This window comes from Rhipicephalus microplus, chromosome 8, assembly GCF_043290135.1.
Source record: "Rhipicephalus microplus isolate Deutch F79 chromosome 8, USDA_Rmic, whole genome shotgun sequence".
NCBI classification, from domain to species: domain Eukaryota; kingdom Metazoa; phylum Arthropoda; class Arachnida; order Ixodida; family Ixodidae; genus Rhipicephalus; species Rhipicephalus microplus.
This window is the reverse complement of record NC_134707.1, coordinates 6086111-6109311: the sequence shown is the minus strand read 5'-3', so window position 1 is coordinate 6109311 and position 23201 is coordinate 6086111. Positions and strand designations below refer to the sequence as shown.

The 23201-nt window shown below is 45.0% G+C and overlaps 1 protein-coding gene across 2 annotated transcripts; it reads left to right on the top strand.

Moving 5' to 3' along the window:
- The first annotated feature begins 897 nt into the window (after positions 1-897).
- On the top strand, positions 898-21113 carry LOC119164026 (atlastin-1). Of its 2 annotated transcripts, XM_037416123.2 has the most exons (12): positions 900-1370; positions 5354-5672; positions 8777-8989; positions 9999-10214; positions 11178-11342; positions 11400-11456; positions 12183-12254; positions 12328-12471; positions 15000-15245; positions 17154-17228; positions 18824-18889; positions 19632-21113. In XM_037416123.2, exons 1-12 carry the CDS (start codon positions 1360-1362, stop codon positions 19764-19766), a joined length of 1719 nt encoding a protein of 572 aa, XP_037272020.2. In that variant the 5' UTR covers positions 900-1359; the 3' UTR covers positions 19767-21113. The 2 variants fall into 2 exon arrangements, with proteins under 2 accessions (XP_037272021.2, XP_037272020.2); XM_037416124.2 differs by lacking the exon at positions 8777-8989 and having other exon boundaries at positions 898-1370.
- Positions 21114-23201: the final 2088 nt, after the last annotated feature.

The window sequence follows — 23201 nt, the reverse complement described above, 5'->3', positions numbered from 1 at the left end:
GCTCTTCTAGCGTACCGTGCCGCACATCTGGAGAACTGCCATAGCTCAGTAGAGCTACTTTTCCGCCGGCGTGTTCGTCCCAAACAGCCGATTTCTCCACTCATGCTGAAGCCGATACTCGCAGACAGTCAGTGACTACAAAATGACAATCGAGGAATCGGGCAGTGCCAGGAAAGGGATTACAATCATCGCCATGTTGTCCGTCGTTTGCCGATCCTGAACCCAGGGCAGAAGGTGGGGACAAAAAATGTCAACGCAGAGGTACCATCCTAAGACAGGTCGACTTGCCACGCTCATACTGGATTCAATGCGAAACGGGCAGTGTGCGCCGCAGCAGAAGGCATTTCGCCAAAGATCAGGTGGCATGGACCTCACGGGTTTCAAGTGACCAGGAACTGCGGTGTCTACTCGGGGGCATTGGACGCTCGACTCGCATCGCGGTACAACGCACATTGGATGTGGCCCAGTCATGTAGCGTTAGAGCTAGAATGAACCAGTTTTCTTATGCAACTCTACAGCGCATTGCCATATAGAGCAGTTTGGTAAAAATAGTTAGTTGCGAGTTGACCCTCTTTCATTTTACGAGCCGTTTTCATGGCTTAATTTCCTTGTAATACGCACCAACTAGCCCAACGGCAAGTTTTGGTTGTACAATTAGGGTAGTCGCGCTTTTAACGCACAGCGACGGACTGTGTCTGCGTGTGAGTCTATTCCGTCCTTGTGCGTTCAAAGCACAATTGCTCCATAAACACGTATCTCTACTCCGCAGGGGTGCCGGAGGCGGATGTCTTGTTTCGACTTCCTCTGCCAATGCGGAAGGGTTTTTGAATATTTTCCCGGCCTGGCTCTAGCAGTTGCCCGCATATTGCACAACACGAGAGTGATTTTACAAGTATCACATTGCAGCAAGCAAGGGACAGCGCAGACCTAACGTACCGACCATTTGCTATGGTAACGGATGTGCGGTGGGTGTCTGAGAGAGGAGGAGGTTTGCGAAAGGCTTCACGTTTCCTCGCGAATGCGGTGTCTGAGAGCGCAACGCGACGGCCGTGCCGCGTACAGCAGCGCTGTGAGTGCGCGAACCGATGGAAACAAGCGTTCCTGCTTCAGCTTAGCCAACTTTCTGCTGTCAGGGCAGTGTGCATAGGAGGGACAGCTATCCGCTTGATTCTTCGAGAGAGCACAGCCTGGATGGACACGAAGTGCTGCCTATACGTGAGTGATGTTGCAAAGAGCCCATGTCTGCACGATGGTCGGTGTTTTGCATAACCGTCGGGCATATCTGAACATCTGGATACCGTATTAGCCATTTGGTCATCACTCCAAGAGAAGACATCAAGGGGTCGTCGAAGTCAAGAAATGGAGTCCCGGTAAGTCCGCAAACCTGTTTGCGAATGTCCTAAACCTTGAGTTATTACGTCGTGGAGCCAGCCAAAAAATTTTTCGCACCGTTCCTAATGAGACGCGTCCGCCGACGGAGGCAGTCCGCGCAGCCGCCTCCCCGAGTTTGTCGCCACGCGAGCCTAGTATGGACCTTGAAAGGTCCGCGCGCTTCGACAAAGGGTGCCAAATTAACCTTGGCACGTTAGTTCTGGCACAACTGTTTGGACATTGTTGATTGATCTGGGACAGGCTGTGATTCTGATTTACTTAATATGGACCTTTTTACGAAGAGGATGTCCTTTCTGGGCTGCTGCACAAGAGTACAAAAGTTGACGTCACAGCTTCGGCAGTGCATTTTTTGGGAAGAAGGCGGGGGGGGGGGGGTCACGCGCACTAATAACAACACAGATAGGACTATGACGGTGTCCAGGGAGCCTTCAGTGAAGAGGTCAATACTCACGCCAGGGAAAGACGGCTACGTTGAGCCCCGAAGACCAACCAGCTGCGCTGTTTAAGCTTGACACTGTTGCTGGAAATGTTGTAGGCCCATGTGCTCAGATTTGGGTGCACGTTAAAGAACCCCAGGTGGCCAAAATTTCCGGAGCCCTCCACTACGGCATCTATCATAATCATATGGTGGTTTTGGAATGTTAAAACCACCATATCAATTATAAGCTTGACACGAGTGGTGTGACCTTCTCCCTTCTTTAGTTACCTCGAGTGTTATTAGGACGTAAGCTCCAAGTTGCACCACCTCTGACTGAACAACGGTCGGTCATGTGTGTTGAAGTAGCTACGGTGGTCGACTGCTGAGCCGCGGGTTGAGACCACGTGGCTCACATTTCGGTGGCGGTGGAATGCCAGTTCCCCGTGTATTCTGCCATGCAATTGGTTAATATGTGGGGTTTGACGTCCCGCAACCACCATATGATTATGAGAGACACCGTAGTGGAGGGATGCGGAAATTTCTATCACCTGGGGTTCTTTAACGTGCACCCAAATCTGAGCACACGGGCCTACAAGATTTCCGCCTCCATCAGAAATGCAGCCGCCGCAGCCGGGATTCGATTCCGTGACTTGCGGGTCAGCAGCCGAGTACCTTAGCCACTAGACCACCACGGCGGGGCTATTCTGCCGTGTCAATGCACGTTATACAGCACCATGGAGTGTCAAAATTTCTGAAGCCTTCCATCGCGGCGTTCCTGATAAATATATCATTGTTTTGCGACGTTAAACCCCACATATCAATAGAACCTCGAAGTTAGCTTATTTATCAAAGCATTAAGTTGTAGTTATTATATCTATTTAAAGGGAGTCTTAACGGTGATACGAAGGCCACCGATGTTTTTATTTGTGTATGGTACCTATGAGAAGACGGAAAGAATTAAAAGCAGATTATTTGTTAATTTTTTATATGCTTGATGAGGTGGTACTATGTAATAAATCATATTTGCAGCTAATCAACAGTGGCTGTACCTGTTATAATTTGTAACAAATGTCATATTTGCTTGTGCTTTTGATGTTAGCCACTGCGGAATTATTCACTCGACAGTCACAATATCCGAACTTCTGGAGCTCATTATCTCGTAGCGTTCTTACATTTAATGCGAAATAAAAAGCTCGAGTCGTTAACTGGACAACAGTTTTTATCGATTATGTTTCTAATTACGTATGCATAACGACCATTCTCTCAATTTTCCCATTTATTAGGTACACTAAAACATGCGTTTTTTCAATGCCAATTATTGCCATGGGCTGATATTTGCTTATAAAGAAATGTGTCTGCTATTGTCGACTTTATTATGACTATAGCGTTGGCTAGAGCTGTGTAATCTTGGGATGAAGACTTAAAGGACTTATCCGTGCTGGCTGTTAGCTGGTATAGTACAAAAACTGCCTTCATTCCATCTTAAAACTTGAGTTATCTAGCGATGTTCTATGCCTCCGAGTTTGTTCTTCAGGTTAGGAAGTAATTTCTTTTTTTCTGAAGAATTTCTATGAAATAATGTTTTGTACAAAAATACAGGCAACACATAAGTCTCCCATTTAAGATCTTGTAGTGGTAGTAGGTTCATCATCACTGATCGCGATCCATATAGTTTCTTTATTTTTCAGGTAGCATCTAATAAACTTTGATCTTACAGGCAGGTGCAGAAAGGACATGCAAAACGAAAATCTTCAAGACAAGCTTTCGTGCTACGTGACTACTTGTATTCGACCAAGTTATCTTAGCACTGTTTTCATAAACTTTTTGTATTACCTTTTTGTGATGTTATGGCTGTATGTTTATTGCATATTTGTTGTACATGATTGACTACCATTCCTGTTGCTTTGTCAACTTGTGAACGGGGTCAGGACCTCGTCAAGCTCTTGAGCTTTTAGTCCTGTACTCCACGTTATCTAAAGGAAATAAAATGATTGATTGATTGATTGATTGATATTCTCTTTTGCTGTCCACTGTTGGGGTCAACACGGCCCAGCGTAGCCGCGCAGTGCCAGTGTGCCGGCGCGGCTGAGCATTGAAGCGTAGCTACTACGCATGCGCACATCGACGCACGGGAGATGCTTTATGTCGTATGCTGCATCACTTGAGTACGCCACTCCGTAGTAGCAGCCAAGCGCCGGTCTCGCTTGTTTGCCTGTAGTACAGCTTGAGTGTCACGCTCGTGTGTGTCCTGCGTCGCTTCGATTTGATGAGCGGCCGCGCCGGCTGTCCTTGCGCTCCGCAGAGCGCTGTCCCACTGAGTCATGTTCACCCTTGCAGTGGACGTCACTGTGCACTCCACAAGAGCTGGTTGCCCACAGAAATTTTTTTCCCATCTACCTCGCATTCGCTGTACTTTTGTCCACAGTACATTCATATTAGTCCTACTTCACTACTTTCTCGAACTCAGACTTCAATCTTTTGCTTTTGTTTTTTTTTCGCAAATCGACAGCTTCATTTCTAGAGCACTGTGCTATGTGCAAACGCCAGGCTGCTGAGAGATCTTGCGGTAACTTTTCCCTGTGTCTTCCGAGTCCAGTGATTTGTAATCTTCTAGGAATGCAAAGCAAGATTGCAAAGCTTTTACTGCAAAAGAAAACTGTTTCTGTCCTGAGTAGAAGAAGTTCCTATATCGAAACGTCAAGTTTATGGTGACATTACTGGTTGTATGGTTTCTTACCCTTTTCGTCCTCATAAGTAGTTTGCTGCTTTTGTCGGTAAATTAGCGCTAATCCACCGTTTATGATTGAAATCAAGAAGAATCGGACATGGGCCGGGCGTAGCGCGTAGGCAGGATAGCCGCTGGTAATCAAGGGTAACTCACTGGATTCCAAGAGAAGGCAGACGTGTGAAGTGTCGAGAGGAAATTAGGTGGGTAGGTGAGATTAAGCAGGTTGCGGGTACAATGTGGCCGCCGCAAGTAGAGGACCGGGTTGCCTGACGGAGCATGGGAGGTGCTTTTTCCCTGCAGTGGGCGTAGTGTCGCTGATGGTGAATTGATGATGATGGTGATGATGAGTCATTTAAGCTTGTGCTAACTGGCTGATTTCAAACGAACCGTCAGTGAACTTTGAAGACTTCCGTATGTCTTTTGTACAGCGAGACTGCACTTGTGCACCTTGCGCCGGCACCATCGGCTTAGCAGTACATGTAGTCGGTATCACTCAGGTCAAGTGACCGGAGGGGTATACTGAATGAAAAAATAAATAAAACCAAATAATATTGATGATCGTGCTTGAAACAATGTTAACGATGACGATAGAAATGACTATGATGCTACGTTATGAAAATGATTGGCAATGCTGAGGGGCTGAAAATGTGTAAGTGAGCGTATTCCCAATTCAGCGGGGAACTTATGAGGCCACGTGATATCGTTAACAAATCACACACGTTCAACCACTGACAGCTGCGCTGTCCAACAATATTATTATCTGTGGCGAAATAGCCGAATAGAAATTTCACACGCGTGTTTCGCGACTTGTGCAGGGCCTCGCATGGAGTTGGCAGTGGCCACGAGCTGCAAATTGTCCGCATTAGTGAAGAGTGCATCGAACTGGACGAGGGTGCGCTGAGGCGCCTCCTACTGGACGAACGCGTTAGGGACAAGCCCGTGGCTGTTGTGTCCGTGGCCGGCGCCTTTCGCACGGGGAAGTCCTTCCTGCTGGGGTTCTTCCTGCGGTACCTGCAGCATTCGGATCGAAGCTCCTGGCTGGAGGATCGGGATGCCCCACTACGAGGCTTCGAATGGCGCGCTGGATGCGAACGGCACACAACGGGCATTCTGGTGTGGAACGAAGTCTTTCTGGTGAGAAGTGTGCAGCGCTGTCTGTAATCTTCAGAAGCACACAAGAATCTCGTTCGGTCAATGTCTTCACTGACAAAATACTTTTCAAGTTCGGAAAACTTCAGGAGGCCTGGCTGTCGCCCACGGTGTCGTGGTCGCTTGGCATGACGCAAGCAAAACAGCATATGGCACAACAGGCCTTCTCTTCGATCACAATGGTGATGACATCAAGTGCGGACATTACAAGAATGGCTAAGGAAAGAACAACGCAGACCAAGTATGAAATTGAAACTCGAAGCAAGCGAGAGATATAATGAGACAGAAACGCGTAAATACGAAGAAAAATAGAAATAAAATGAACTAAAGAGAACACCGAAGCATCTGAAAAAGAAAGAAAGAAAGAAAAAGAGGAGGAAACACAGATAAAACTGAAGGGGCCTTCGCACTGGGGCACTCGGACAGGAATATTTTCAAAGCTGTCGAAAAGTTTATATGCGACTCGAATAGATTTGGTAGGTGTATCAACTACTAACAATTCTTTATTCACCCTTTCTAGTCAAAAGATCTTCAGCCTGAGTGAGATTACACAAAATAGTGCGACTTAAAATTATAGTTATTTATAATAAACGTTACAATAAAAAATCATCTCAAAATTATTTTAGCTCTTACTAAATATTAATAATAAATTCAGTATGCATAATCCGTTCGACTCATGACCGGTACCCCAGAGTGGGTAGGGGCCAATGATCCAAGGATCATCATCATTATCATCGTCGTCGTCGACATCGTCGTCAAAATTATTATCATCATCATCATCATCATCATTAGAAACAAAGAAAGCTGCCCAGCTGTGTGCTTCCTCCATGTTTGGCACCACTATATATATGGTGAAGCTTGCCTTTTTTCATTTACATGAAGTAACGCAATGTTGAATCTGTTCGCATTTCATTTTTTTAAATATATCGTACAACACAAGACAAAGACAAAATGAAATTCCGACGACTCAAACTCACTCGCTTTGACCAAGGCATGCCCTGTTGCCTAAACGTTAGTAGACCTTATGTTTCGCACGTTTGTGGTCCTCTTTTTCGACTGCATTTCCCCCCGGATGTATTGAACTCTTTCTTCGATTATAATATATAAGTTATGAAGAGCCTGTTTTTGGTTGTCGCCACTTGGTTGTCGTCGTCACCGACAGAGTATATTTGACCGTGCGGCAAAGTTTTCAAAGGTACTCTTCATTTTATTCGTGAACATAATCTTGAGCCACAGCTGGGAGATTGTAGCTGCCTGTTTTTTTATTTAAAGTACGGGGGGGGGGGGGGGTTAAAAGTTCCCTGGACGCTAACACATGTATTCATAAGGTGGCATGGTCTGGAACTTTGGGCCCCCCTCCCCCCTTATTTTTTTTATCCTATTGCCTTACTTTTTCACAGATTCAGACTCAATTTTTAAACAGTTGACCCCGCCCCCATTCTTTTTTCTTTCAGCGTTTATCCCTTCATGTGAAGCTTCGCCCCGTCATTATAGGCTTCACGAGCAACTAAAGAGGGGGAAGAAAAAAGTTGGGGAGTGACGATAAACGAAAAGAATGTACCTATACTTAATTTGTCATCAGGCATAAGTTTACAGAGGAAAGCCGTAGAAGTGGACCTTGACAATGGATGACAGGAATACATTAAATGTGTCCATCTGTATCAATTATGAATGCCTGGATATTTTTCTTTCGCGCATGCCTTTCTATTTATTTTTTTTTATTTTTTAGAAGAAACAAGTGTTGTTCGTAAGTACGATTATGTGCACATGGTCTTTTGGCAACAAAATTTTTCTGAACTTTTTTGTTTCTACTTTATCTTTCTCGTGAATCGAAGAACGATGATATAAAAGCACATCGAAGCTTGATAAATTTCGTCTTCATGAATATCGGTCTCCAATCGAAACATTGACAAATGAAGTGTTTAAAATAAATGTTGATATTTATCACAGTGAGCTCATTCTTTGCATTTAAACCAGTTAGCCAGGAATAATCTTCAGAATATATATATATATATATATATATATATATATATATATATATATATATATATATATATATATATATATATATATATATATATATATATATATATATAGTCTAGTAGATCCTCCGTGAGCGGTCATAACGTGGTTTATTTCGACGTTTCGGCCTAGAGTCTGGCCTTCATCAGGATGAAGGCCAGACTCTAGGCCGAAACGTCGAAATAAACCACGTTGTGACCGCTCACGGAGGATATACTAGACTATATGCAACGCTACGGCCACTCAACCACCATGCCTGCCTATATATATATATATATATATATATATATATATATATATATATATATATATATATATTAATCGCGCCTGGTCTGCCAGCCCCTACCAGACTCTACTGATACGCCAGAGGGCAGCACAGGAAAATGGAAAACGTGCTTCATTTATATGTCGGGTTTAACGTCCCAAAACCACTATATGATTATGAGAGATGCCGTAGTGGAAGGCTCCGAACATTTCGACCGCCTGGGGTCCTTTAACGTGCACCCAAATCTGAGCACATGGGCCTACGACATTTCCGGGCTCCATTTCCGCCGCCAATGCAGCCGCCGCAGCCGGGATTCGATCCCGTGACCTACGGGTCAGCAGCCGAGTAGCTTAGCCACTAGACCACCACGGCGGGGCAAATAAAAAAGGAGGATTGGTCATTCAGTCCCGTATTTTGAAGAGACCGCAACATTGCTCGCAGAAAAGCATGCGTTGAAAGTCGGGAAAAGCTGTACGAGGATTTTGTTCTCTGTGAAAACTTCTGTCGAAGCTGAGGCAGGTGCACTCGAAGTGAAGGTGCGTGAGTACTACGTTGCACCCGCAGACTTCACAAAGCTGGCTATTAGCCATTCTATTAATAAATGAATAGGCAATTGAGTAGATCACCTCAAACTACAGACGTACCAGCAGGGTATATAGTCACGTCGTAAGAGGCTGAACTACATATCTAGTTAATGATCGGGTTCGAGGTCTTCTGAATGCCGCAAGTCCAAAGTTAGATGAGGGAATAGCAGGCTAAGAGAAAAGCACACGCGCGTCTAACCCAGGTGGCTCTTTTGCAGGTAAAGACATCTCAAGGCCACGAAATCGCCGTGCTCCTAATGGACACCCAAGGAATGCACGACGATCACTCTACGATCAAGGAATCGGCCACCATCTTCGCCCTGAGCACGATGATGAGCTCGGTGCTGGTCTACAACCTTTCTCAAAACATTCTTGAAAGCGACCTCCATTATTTACAGCTCTTTGCCGACTACGGTCAACTTGCGCAGCAGGTATGAATTGAGTGGAAGAAGGCTCATTCTTTAACAAGTGAAAAAAGAAAGAGCTTCTCTCGCGTGTAATCCACACAAAGAATACAGTGATCTAGGAGTTGTGGTAGCAATCACGCAACTTGGATCTTCATAGAGCCCCGGCTTCGTTGTTTGTAACGAATTACCGGTTAAGCACGTAGTAAATTGTTGTAAATTATTGCCACTTAGTTTCACTGTCAGTTTGCGCTCGTCCTGTTTAGCTGCGTCCAGCGTTCTTAGTGGTGTGCCCTTAGCATTTTCCCACCATAAGCGCATCGCCAAGGTAGTTAGTTGTCAAGATAATCTGTACGCGAGGATAGGAATTAGCAGGGTTCCAAATTTGAGGGGAGAAAAATCGTAGCGCTGTCAGCCCCCCCCCCCCCCTTTTTTTTTGGTCGAGTTCAAAAGACACGCTATGCAATGAATGAAAAAATTGACACATTAGTGTGCCTCTTACAATGGCCTGCCTTTGGTGCCTATCTTTCAAGCAGTAAATTTATTTATTTATTTATTTATTTACAGAATATTGCGGTCGAAAGACCAAGCAGGTGGGCATAATAAAAAGTGATTCACAGTGCAACTTAAATAAAAAGAAAGTTCAAGCAACAAAAACACGTTAAGGCAGTAGAACACAGGATAACATAAGGGGGTAAGGGCATAAGGGGGTAAGTAAAATGTTCTCGGAATGCTGACCAAAGCTTTCGGTTGGCACTGTTGCCAAAACTTTGTGTAGCCATAACCCTACTTTTTAAACTTTACAAGGCAGACCCCACACCTCCCCTTAGGTGATTATGAAGCTCTTCTGTGCCCCTCTCCGCCCCTGCCTTCGTGTGCAGGTCTCCGTCAGGAAGTGCATATAAATGCAAAAGTTAGGTTTCCGCGTTGTTGATTGTGTCCTCGTACAGCCCTCTCCATCAGCTTATCAGCTTTCTGGAGCGACGAGGTCACAGGTATCCATCTGATGTTTTTCAATCATCAATTTCTGATGCAGCAAAGTCCCGGGAAGCCTTTTCAAAAGCTACTATTCTTGGTGCGGGACTGGTATCACCTAAGCGACGCGGAATATGGTAATGACGGTGGACGCAAAATACTGGACCGACGTCTGCAGATATCGGATCAACCCAAGCAGCTGCAGGAGCTGCGGCAGTACATTCACTCCTGTTTCACGAACATCGACTGCTTCCTGTTGCCCCATCCTGGCACAAAGGTTAGAAGTTGGTTGACACTACTTAGATTTTGCTATTGAACCTTCATCGCTAAAGGTGCTGAGAAGGCACTCGTCAGACAAGCATGCCATTGATTCATAGGGTTTCTTAATTCAGTGTTAGTGAGGCAATGAGGCGGTGTCCTGTAATCTGGGAGCACGCATTCTGTAGTCTGGGAGCACGCATTCTGTAATCCGGGAGTATTTACTTGGAAAGTTGGATAACGAGCGCAGTGTTTGTTAAGGTGGTAACGGTTGCAACCACCGAAGCATGGCTGCATATGCAAATATTTTTACAGGAGTCTATGTGATGATTTCGTTCTTTGCGCCTTTTTCCATCCTACAAATGAAACTTCGATGGTGCAATTAACGACATGTTCTGAAAGAACAACCAACAGCCCAATTATAAACTGGCTTTGTGTTTCACTTTAGTGCCCCCTTCAGTGAGTACAATACCCGATTTATTTCAAACACACTTGTTGGGGGTCACACTGCTTGTACTAGTGTCCTTTCAAATGAACTACGCCGATACCGATCGACCAGTAGCATGCGTCTTGTTTTCGACAGCATACTAAGGATTTCCAGCATACGATATCACAGATTCGCCCCGCCGCGGTGGTCTAGTGGCTAAGGTACTCGGCTGCTGACCCGCAGGTCGCGGGTTCAAATCCCGGCTGCGGCGGCTGCATTTCCGATGGACGCGGAAATGTTGTAGGCCCATGTGCTCAGATTTGGGTGCACGTTAAAGAACCCCAGGTGGTCAAAATTTCCGGAGCCCTCCACTACGGCGTCTCTCATAATCATATGGTGGTTTTGGGAAGTTAAACCCCACATATTAATCAACGATATCACAGATTCAGTTTCACACGGGCACACCACTTGAGTGAAAAGTACAACATCAGCTCCTACAGTAGTTGCACTGGCATACCGTACGAACCGAAATCATGTTCACGTCTTTGACTACAGGTGGCGACGGGTACATCGTTTGACGGCCGCTTGTCGGAAATTGAGGAGGAGTTCAAAGAACAACTGCAGAACTTGGTTCCTTCACTGCTAGCTCCGGACAACCTGACAGTCAAGAAGATAAATGGTGAAGTCCTCACTTGCGGAGAATTTCACATCTATATGAAAGTAAGGCACCTCACTAACCTGCGAGTCCACATGTACTGACGCCTTTTTGTTTTACAGGCATATGTAGGTGTGTTCAATAGAGGCGAACTTCCCGAGCCAATGTCAGTGCTACAGGTGAGCTCAATGAAGGGTTACGAAGCGATTTGCAGTGAGACATAAAGATGAGCGATTTGAAAACAGTGCTTTGTTCAACTCGTACCCGACTAAGACATCACAAAAAAAAGCAATGTGCCATTCTCAGTGCTTTAAAGATAATGCCCCCTTGGTTCCTTCTATCCGCAGTACGTAATTGTGTACAATGCCCATTTCTTGTCCAAAAATGTAGGCCAATTTTGAAGGCAGTGGTGCCTAACTGGGTCACTGATTAATTCACATGAATTCAACCGCGATATTGACATTTGTACGAGGATTCTTCTCTTCCATTATCGACATCATCAGCAGTAGCTGCAGCCGCACTACCATCACAGAAGGGAAAAGGCTCCTCCCATGTTCGGCCGATCAACACGGTCTAGTGCTTGCCATGTTGTACCCACAAAATCCTTAATCACACCTGCCCCCCCCCCCCCCCCTTACTTTCACTCTCTCCCTTGCGCATTAGCCTTCTCTTGGAATCCAATCAGTGGCCCATAATGAGCACATCCTGGATAATGCTGGACATTGTGGGCCAAATGAAGGCTCCTTCTAGGGGTACACTGAATTAGATCACAAATGATTATTGACATTTTCGTGAATTTCGCATCTTGCGTGGCTACACAATGTTGGTCGAGCATGCCCAGGTAGGGCTTGGATGAGCATATATAGGAGATAACAGTTTTTGAACAGGCTGCTTTCTTATTCCAGGCGACGGCTAGAGCCAACAACTTAGCGGCGGTTTTGAAAGCGCTTAAGTTGTACACGACTAGGATGACCCAGGTGAGTCGAATCGACACAGGTAGGCAATAGTGCTTTTCTTTTAAATGGACGAACATTTTGATGTGAACTACAGCGGTGCAGAGGAGGGAAGATGAGTGCGAAAAGGCTCAGAGACTACCACAACGAAGAGCGGGAAAACGCCCTGACGAAGTTCCAGAATATTGCCAAAATGGGAGGTGATCAATTTTCGCAGCCGTACCTGGATAAGCTCAAACAGGTACGTTCACAGTCATCGTATAGACGTGACATGTCAATTAACCCGCCCACTTGTAGAGCGTCACAAGTTTGAGGTAGCATTTTAAAGGGCGACTGCCTTAGACGCCTCTTCAAACGCAGAAACTAACCGTTGGCGTCGTCAACACGAGTGATGAAAAAAACGATCGCAAGATGACGTCATCACACAAAACTGTCACTTTGTCAAAGGCAGGCCGATCACGGAGGCTGTGCGAATCTAGGCGGGGTGCAGATGGATTTCTGGGGTGGGTGCGGAAAGATCAGTGCATTGACTTGGAAGAAAATGGCCAAGATGATGGGTTACGCCTTCTAGTCATCTTAGGTTTATTCATGATGGAGCCTGCGAGTTCGTCTAGACGTTTAGTATATCGATGGAACGTAGAATGGGTCTTCCGTGCACAATTCAAAATTTTTATCATCACAAGGAAGTTATTTTTATCAAGACAAGAAAATTAAGGCGCCTTCATAATCATCGTGGTTTCGGGACATAAAACCCTATGTATTAACCACCTACGTTAGGGTGCCCAGGTGGTCACCTCTCACCTTTGTAATACTAAAATTGGCGCAGATGGTCATGAGAGAGAGAGAGAAAGCAATGAAAGAAATGCAGGGAGGTTAACCATGGCTGAGCCCGGTAGGCTACGTTGCACTGGGGAAGGGGGTAAGGGGAATAAAAGTTTGAAAGAGAATGATATAAAAGTCACTGATGCCGTCGACATAACGGCAGTTCTGTGCTTGATACCACAGACGGTGAGTCACAACCGTGTCTTAATCAAATCAGTGCATTTGTTGCATCACAAAACTTTATGCGTGGTCCCGTGCACCCAAAATCTTGCTGGTGATGTAGCCATGATGGTGCCGCTTGCGGCACTCCCATGGGCATGAGGGTTAAGAACACGGCTGGCAGGACACGAATAACACTAAACGCTTGTCTCGTACGTCATGAACTCTTTTCCCTCAGCCTCATGTGGTAGACGCCCGCGTTACAGGGGTCGCTGTAAACGGTTATTGGTACCAGGTGAGTAACAGTTTTATTGCGATAGCAATTATAGGAACACTATCAGCTGGATTTCGCCGCCAGCGTTGGCGTCGACGGTGGCGTCAATGTCATGCACCGTATATGTACGCGTATGTATATATATGAAAACGTAAGAAAGAAAAAGAATCCTAGAAAAAAAGACTGGCGCGCGGAATCGAGCATAAGACATCCGCGTCGTGAATGCGAGGCGTTAACCACTGAGCCACCGAGAGGTACTTCCTCCAACGTTCAAACGGCTATTCATGTATGCCACTTACCGCTGTTGGCGGGCATCTCGGGGGGGAGGGGGGGCTAGCGTGTGTTCTGCATTATCAGCAAGATGGCGCAGTGAGCGCGCGGTGGCTCTTATCTCTCACACGTACTTTGGCCCGCATAGAAAATAAAGGGGCGTACGCTCGATCACGTGCCATTATCTTGCAGTGGGAAGAATCGTACATCTTGGCTAGCCTTTGAGTTTCGTCGGAACGATTCTGTTGTAGTTAACGGGCACACAAAGGCCACTGCAATCGTTGCACAGCCTCCTTTTGCGAAAGGGGCGCGTTTTTCAGACACAGCGAAGTAACAACTGAGACGCTTATTCGCGTTAATCTGTACCTGTGAGTACGTTTCGTGCGTCCTTTGTGCGCGAGAAACGCGGGACACGTTTCGATCTGCTTGCCATTCTGCGCGTGACCTTCTAAAATTGCTGCTATCACGTTCATTGTTTCACTTTTGCGGCAAAGCTGCCACTTTTTTATCAACCCAGACTTTGAAAATGATAACGCAATCGCGCGAAGGCACCCGTGTCGTGAAAAATGATCTCCGGCGTCAATGGGTAGAAATCCAGATGGTAGCAAAAAATAAAATATCAAGGCTCGATATGGACCACAGAGCTACGCCTGTGCTTGAAACTGTTTCGCAACAAAGATCGCATACAGACGTTTGTGGCTGTTGGTATGACCCACCAAAATTGAAACGTCGCTCGAACAAGGAGAAATACAGTCAGAGATGATACACACAGAATGCCATCCGTCGCACTATGGCATATATATAAATCGACTTCTCGAAATGGTTGATTGGGCGAGTTGGTGATTCACGATGATTGAAATGCGAGCGCGACATGTAGGCAACGACAGCTAGGACATGGGCAAGTGCAAACTACCAACTGAAAGTTTAATCGGAAAGCTTTCAAATATATATGTCAGTGCGGACGTTACGTAGTACGTCAAGCTACTCTTTTAAGCGCCAGTGTAGTAGCGCCAGTGTAGCGCCAGTTTTAAGCGCCAGTGTAGCGCCAGTGTTGTAGCGCCAGTGTAGCACAATCTACACACGAGTATTGACTTTACAGAAACACGTCGAGCAACGCCTCAAAGCTTGGCTCAATATCAAAATATTCATCATAAAAATATTTGCTGACCACTTCACGTGAGACGCATTGCACAATGCGTGGAATATGCCAGAGTTGTTTGGTGATTGATTGGTGCACCTCGCAGGAAATCGACGAGTGGTTCCAGGACTTCATGAGCAGAGTGGCGCTGAAATCGTGCCTCGAGACGAATCGCTCCAAGACAGCGCAGCTTGGTGGTGCCATAGTCCTGTCAGCCGGCGCGGGAGTTTCCCTGGCGGCCGGTGCCCATGTTGCGGTTCCCGCCGTTCTCGTGTGCGGGGTGCTTGGATTATTGATAACCCTCGCGGTGACCGGAGTCAAGGGCTGTGTGAGCGGCGAGAAAGAGAGCCGTGTGAGTACACCACTTCAGCCACTATAGGGCGCCACCCCTATTCATCATCCGGCAAATGCCAAACTCAGACATCGTCGTAGTGAGGAGCTGTACAAGTCATGGATCAGACTGAATTCACTTTGGCAGCAGAATAACACGGGCGAAGACACCAAAAAAGATCATTGAAACAATCTTAAACGTAGACAATTGAAAACAAAAAGGCTCTCTGGTGGGTAACTTGCACATTTAATAACGAAGCTGTTATAGGTCTGGGCCTGACGACAGATGAGTGTCACGCGTCACATGTCAAGCTCGGATTCCCAGCTTCACCCACAGATCGCGTAGTTGACTCTATCGCGAATAAAGCGGTATCGATTCGCTCAAACGGGGAAAGCGGGCCCGATCGTGGACAGGGTTTAAAGTCCCTGTAGGAGGGGCTGCCACACGTTTCGTTCGCGTGCATCTTTACAAAGGACGTATTCACAGACACCAACACAGACACAAATCATCACAGGAAGTCGCACGGACACAAAATCTCGGCACCCCTGTTTTTACAGGTTGCACAGTGGGCCTGACTGGATTCTTTTTACGAATACATTATACATGCGGGCTTTCTCCATCGTAAGTGCGGACGATGATATACGGCTTGTTGCTCTGATTACCGGTTCTGCATGCACTGAGTGACTGGCCCATGTACGCTCGTTCAGTCTGATGGCAACTAGAATATCAGCTTAAAGTAAAGGCAGGGCGCGGAAAAGACAGAACAAGACAGATGAGAAGACTCGCGAGTGGTTAGTAATGAGCACCCATCTCGTCTTGTCACACTTCTACAGTCTTTTTTCGTGCTCTTCTTTACTTTAAGACAATATACCTTCTCGTTCACCAAAGCATTACATTGAATATCGGCCATCGATGTTTGTTGTCTGAACCACTCTACAAGATTTCAATCTCTTAATACTAAGTCCTACATTTCATGTTTCACTGCGTACTGCGTAGTCCTTAGCTTTTATAGCAATAAGAGTTATATCGACACTACCAATGCATTTTGTCGTCGCCGTCACCGTGAGGATCCGTATAAAGTTTCAGACAATAACGTTGCCATGAGCGTCATGTGTTCTATGTGCGAGTGAACGCGTGAGAGGGCCACCGACGATCACGGCTCAAACGGAGAAGACCCACGTGAGAGGGAGGATGGTGTCCTGCATGGCAGCAGCTCTGTTTCGCTGCTGACGAAGCAGTCGAGCCTGATTTATCTTGGCACGCGCAGGCAGCTGGCTCGTACATTGGTACGGGCAGTGTTCTCGTGGCTGAGTGTACGATGAAAGGATACGCAGCAGAAATGTAGCTTCGGGTAGTGGTGTTTTCTTTATGACAAAAACAAAAGCAAAAGTCTACGCCAACAAATACAAAGACGAACAAATTTAGCTCAAACTACATGAAGGCATTGTTCAAGAAAGAAGTTCATTTGTGAATAAGAAAACGAAGAACAAGTTCGATCAATCGAAACAAGCTCAAAAAAAACAAGCTTGATCAATCGATCCAGGATCAATCAATCAATCAATCAATCAATCAATCAATCAATCAATCAATCAATCAATCAATCAATCAATCAATCAATCAGTAAGTTCTTATTGAAAACAGTAGATATGCACATGGGACACATATGCAGCCCAAATTCACGAAAACAAAAAAATATGAAAATGAGTGGCAGAACCAACTCAAGAAAGAAAGCAGATAAACCGTGCCTTGAATAACGAAGGTACCAAACATGAAAATGACAAAAAAATTTCGACACTACACGTAAAAACCAAAATATTTATTCAGCAGACTATAAAATTGAACACAACCTTTTGTACTAAAAAGTACACTCCTTGTCCTGCTATTGGGATCCTGCTAAGTTTTTCCAGCAATTGTGGTATTTCGTTTCAGCAAATGGATGAAAGGCTTCGTTTAGTGGAACTCCACGACGAATTGCTTGACGGGCCTCGAGGAGTCCCAGATGAGGTAAGCTGGTTTGCATTAAACGCAATTCGCAGTCACATTATTTCAGGAACAAACGTTTTCATAAGAATTGCATTAGAGTTGCGTTTTTCTTGTCAGAACGTTGGTGCTTGAGCGACCCGAAAGTAACCGGATCGAATCATGGCCACGGCAACCACATTTCATGAAGGCAGAATGCCAGATGCCCATGTGCTTAGTTTTCAGTGCAAGTTAAAAAAAAAGAAAACCTTTCTTGTCCGAATTTCTGGGGCCCACCACTACGGCGTCTCGTAATTTGATCGTTATTTTGAGACGTAAAAGCACAACAGCTATTATTACTATTACTACTAGCTCTTGAGGTACTGCTGGTGCAAAGCAATGCCGGTCACTTAAATATAGCTACTTTTCACTGCCAAACTTCTCTGCTCGTGCGCAAAAAAAGAAAAACAATTTGACGACATTTTATGTTATCTGCACTACTTGAAAGCGGAAGCCTGGTGTTGCACATGTGGTAATAAGTTTCATTATACGATCAAGAATCAGACTTTTTGAAAGACATAACTATACCCAATGTGAGAGACATAGAATCAATTACGTTGATGCTATTACTTAATTGCATTTTTTCTCCTTTTCGATCTGCCGTACAATCCTATATTTTACATCTGGGCTTCTATTCGCACATGGTTTCCGCATTCACTTGCTTGATTCGCATTCAGAAAACTTCCGAGAAAGATTAAAAGACAGTAACTAAAACATTGACATGATATCTTAAAAAAACAATAAGATTTAGAACTTACAGACAACAATGCCAAGAAAAGTATAGGTCATGGTATTTATAGTAATTATATTGCATACGCAAAGAAAGGAAAGTGGACGAAACGGTAATTTGTTGCAGACCAGGACGAAACCTGAGACCTTCGAATGGACATCTGGGCTTTCGCGGTGGCTCAGTTCGTAGAGCATTGGAGGCATAATTCGAAGGTCACAGGTTCAGTCCTTGACCGCGGCAGGTTATATTTTCGTCCATTTTTCTTTCTTAACATTTACATTGCATTTACTGCTAATAACACCCCCCATATCGCCCTTGGCATTGCTGTCCGCTAGTTCTCATTAATGCTGCATGCGTGTAAAGAAAAAAAAATTGAATTATTTCCGTCAATAAGATATAAAGTAAAATAGAAAAGTATAACTGAAAGAAATAACGGAACAAAATGGCACGAAACTTCAAAAAAAGTAATACTTGCAATACTGTATTCATTCAATAATATTCAAATATTCTATCTAATTCAAATAATACTTGCATGTCCTTTTTTATTTCCTAATAAAAAAGTTCACGGAAAGATAGAGGCCTAAAGTGATGAAAAATTGTTAAACAAAGAATGTCGCAGGTGCCAGGGACAGTCTCTGGCCAATTATTTCACATAATTTTTTACGTCCTGTCCCATATCGCTGTTAGTACTGAATTTATGAACACACCAGCGAAATGCACATGTGTACCTGCTTTTCGTCGTATGGTTAACCGCGAATAAAGCGGTTAAACATAGCTGCATAAATCGTGTCGCTCTTTTCTCGCTTCACTTTATGCATCTTTAACTTGAAATCACATTGTTTCTTCGTAGTCGACCAGGAACGTAAGAAGAAGACAAGCCACCCCCGAGGCCAATGATATCAATACAATTGATGTGGTAAGTCATTGAGGAAGCATTGTACGTCTAAAAAGTCTTGAAAACGCCTTAATACCTGGCCAGTATTTTGTAGGATCGATTCGGGCTTCTGTGCAGCAAATAGTCGCAATTAATAATTATTAATGAAGAAGTAATGACTGTGACAGCCACAAATAGTGAGGTTACATATCAAGTAAAACCAGCAGCTAACTCGATTAGGACCTGACCCTTCATAACTCCACAAAATGCTGGTGTATGGGAATACGGTGTTTTCGCACTTTCTGTCGCCATGACGGGTACAATAAGCGGTGAGAGCACAACATGAGCAAAGGACTGATGTCGACTGATGTTTATGGAGATAGCGTGTCCTTCCAATCAAAGTTCGCTGTTGATGCGCGAACGACGCAGCCATTTCAATGACACCTCGTCATGCTGTTCTGTCCGATCGAGTCTGCGGGCGTGTTTCAGCTTCACTTAAATGTCCGACTACACGTACGCGCTGCAGCGTGTCAGCGCGTGGTTTTTTGACGTGGCACCGTGCCCACTATCTGAATACAGGGCGAGTGGCTCCGCATACGTGAGGGCTTTCTGTGTGTTCGTCATTAAGCGCAACTGCCAGGGCTCGTCTATGCCAATCGCCCACTATCTATGAAGGCATGGCGAGTGGCTCCGCATACGTCAGGGCTTTCTGTGTGTTCGTCATTAAGCGCAATCGCCGGGGCTCGTCCATGCCAATTGCTTATTTCAAATGTCGTAAACGCAGGAGGTCGTCCAGCCACTAGGCAACAACGAGGTGAAGCGGAAAGGTAAAAAGAAGAACTTCATCAGGCGCTTCTTCACCAAGAAGCGGAGGAATTCGCGTGGACCGACTGAACTTGACCGACTGAAACAGTGCTGAACCAAGTTGCGGTCGGTTACAAGCTAAGAATGAATTCAACCTCGTCCCACAGGAAACCCGCATACGTCTCATCCTATTGCGATAGCTCAATAACGTGACGTCAACAACTTTTCGTGTATTTCAAATAGGTGGCACTACCATGCAGGTACAAGTTCGTGTTGATAATTCTTGGCCGAAAACTAACTTCGTGAGAAATTCCTGCCCAGAAAAACGCGATATCTTATCAAGGGAGCGACGAACATTTCATTCATGATTTACCCATTTACATTAGCGGTTAAAACGTACTTGTGATTAAATGGAGACCACCAAGCACGACTATCTCGCACAAATGAATGACAGGCACGCCGTAGTATTGGAGGTGCAGCTTGTAGTTATTTTAGGTTGTAACCGACTACATACTTGGTGTAAAGATGAGTGCGTCTGCTGCTGTGAATCATCCGAAGCACCAAAAGAATGTTCAGTGTTTGTGCCACCACTCTCTACGGTGTCCAGTACTGTGCACGGAACCGTATCTCTTTGTGCCATGCAAAAGTGAACGTCCGACCAAATTTGGCGTCACCACCATACTCGTGTTGTTTTTATTTGTGTTCTACAACGGGTTTTGAGGAGCCCTACATCATCAGTGAGTGATTGTACTTCTGTATACTGTATGTGTGTGTGCCTTGTGCTCCCTCTCTTTCTCTCTTGTCTCACTATAACCCATATTCTCTTACAACAAATGTAGGGTAGTAAATTGGAGGCTCCTTCTCTAGACCTCCCCTACCTTGCACCCCATGAATTTTTTTTTCTCGCTTGGTGTTTGAGAAGTTCGTTCCAAGCCATAGATGGACCAGCAGGGTAGACATACATTCACACCATCTGCGCATAGAAAATAGTCATATTCGTAGTAATTGTTCCATATAATTTCTAAAGTATGTTGTTTGTGTTCTTGAAACTGTCCACTGTTCATAATTTAACTCACACTCACGTTTGGTCTCTAAACTTTGTGCAAAAAACTTTGAGGTTGGTCTTGCTCCTCGCTTTCACCGTAATTACACCGTATTCTTGTCACCCTCCCAATCAACAGACTCGCCGAATTTCAAAGTGAGTTGTTATGAGGGCATTACTGCAGTTAGAGAAACCGGAACAAGCGACACATAGGCAGAAATAATTGACATTGTTGGCGCGTAGTAGTTCAACAGAGCTATTGCCATGACTTGATATCATTGCTCGAGACTTCTCGTTTTAACATAGTCTAACTTAAGCGGATGGCGCTTAAGCACAATTGACGCTAATGCGACGTAGTGCGGTATCATTGGACACATATGTAATGCTTAGAAAATTAAACGGACAGAACTGCAACCACAATTGACGTTTCACCAACATTACGCCTGCAGAGGGTCTTTTTACGAAAGAGTTCCAAGACCTCGCAAGGCTCTGTGGCAGAGTACTTGATTGCTAAGCCGAACACTTGGCTTCGATTCCTGCTTGGACCATAGCATATTTTTATTGCATTCGTAAGGTCCCCTCCATCGACGTCGGTTTCTCTTAACGCTCTTGCACTTAAATCATCAATGTCTGTTCTCGCTGTTCCTCGGTATATATAAACTTTGAAACACCTTAGGCGCACACCTGCAAATCGTCGCCTGGGGTATACAGGTATGTGCTACATGTGTCTGAAGGAAATGGTCAGACGTTGTACCCACGACAGGATTCTAACAGTATTCACGTCATGACCCTACAGTCATAATCGTGAGACCCTCATACGATCTTATACTAATTTTGGTCGACCCATCCTATAGCAAAGAATTGATTGATTTGTGGGGTTTAACGTCTCGAAACCACCATATGATTATGAGAGACGCCGTAGTGGAGGGCTCCGGAAATTTCGACCACCTGGGGTTCTTTAACGTGCGCCAAAATTTGAGCACACGGGCCTACAACATTTCCGCCTTCATCGGAAATGCAGCCGCCGCAGCCGGGATTCGATCCCGCGACATGCGGGTCAGCAGCCGAGCACCTTTGCCACTAGACCACCGCGGCGGGGCCTATAGTAAAGAAGGTTATCACGAAAGCACCTAGTCGTAGGTGGATAGATAGATAGATAGATAGATAGATAGATAGATAGATAGATAGATAGATAGATGAATAGGTAGATAGATAGATGAATAGGTAGATAGATAGATGAATAGATAGATGAATAGATAGATAGATAGATGAATAGATAGATAGATAGATAGATAGATAGATAGATAGATAGATAGATAGATAGATAGATAGATAGATAGATAGATAGATAGATAGATAGATAGATACCCAGTGTCTGCAGTAAGTAAAGAAATGGTCTGCGCTTAAGTAAAAGGTCCTTAATCATCACTGTTCAAGCAGCTATTTTCCCTTAGCGCTATACGAAGCACACTCTGCCGTCCGTTTTAGAACGAGATATGTTCGGCATGGTGGCCAATGAAAGTGGTCATCGTTCGCTTAGTTATCGCCACCAATCTTTAAGCCAGTTCACTGATCTAAGTTATTGAACAGAGCCTACATAACCGAATGCCCGATACGGCCCTCCCATTGACAAGATAGGGAAATAGAAAAAAAGAAAGGATTGCTGTACCATGCGTCACAAGCGTAAATGAAAGTTCATCCCGAATTTTTCGGGGTATGAAGTATACATTGCTCACGTGCCTACGGACAAGCTGAGACACGCTCTGGGAACAGTAATCTCGAAAAGGAGAAGCTACAGAGCATCGTATACAGGATTATTTGCGTTAATTGTAACCACGTCTAGATTGGTGAAACTCGTGACTTTGTAAAAAAAGAATTCAGCCGTATACAGCTACAATATAAAAACCAAGCATGTGGCAACAAGCGCGCTGGCTGAACACGCCGTGACCACGAGCCATGCCATTGACTGAGACAGAGGGAAAACAATAAAAAAATGAAAAGAACGAAATATCAAGGCTTCAAAAGGGAGAAGGTTCGGACGTGTTGGTTACTCATAGTTCTTCATTAAACAAAACACGGGACCGAAAGAGATCAGGACGAGTGCTCGCCCGCTTGTACTGATCTCTTTCTGTCCCGTGTTTTGTGCGCTCTGTTTTATGAAGAACTATCCAGGCTTCATTTGGAATCAGTTCTGACTCGGACAACGGATGACATGCTCAATCGAAATCCAGGCAATCTGCCCTTGATATAAACTAAGCGCTCACGTCAAATCATGAAGCCCATTAAATCAACGTCATTCGAAACATTTCTTTTTTTGGAAACAAGGCCCCCTATAGCAGGGCCTAAACGTCATTTTTGTTTTAACAATCAGTCAGCGCTTGCTCTTTCTCACTACAAATTTTCCCGGGTATGCGCGGATGCGACCTTAGAATTTCGGAGAGGCCTCACCCATATAACCACAGCGCTGCAGCCGATTACCTTCGCGACTGAAGAAATAGCCCCGCTCGT

Coding starts and splice junctions, on each gene's coding strand:
- LOC119164026 (XM_037416123.2), top strand. Junction 12,255..12,327: donor ACACGACTAGGATGACCCAG/GTGAGTCGAATC, acceptor TGTGAACTACAG/CGGTGCAGAGGAGGGAAGAT. Junction 17,229..18,823: donor CTCGAGGAGTCCCAGATGAG/GTAAGCTGGTTT, acceptor GTTTCTTCGTAG/TCGACCAGGAACGTAAGAAG.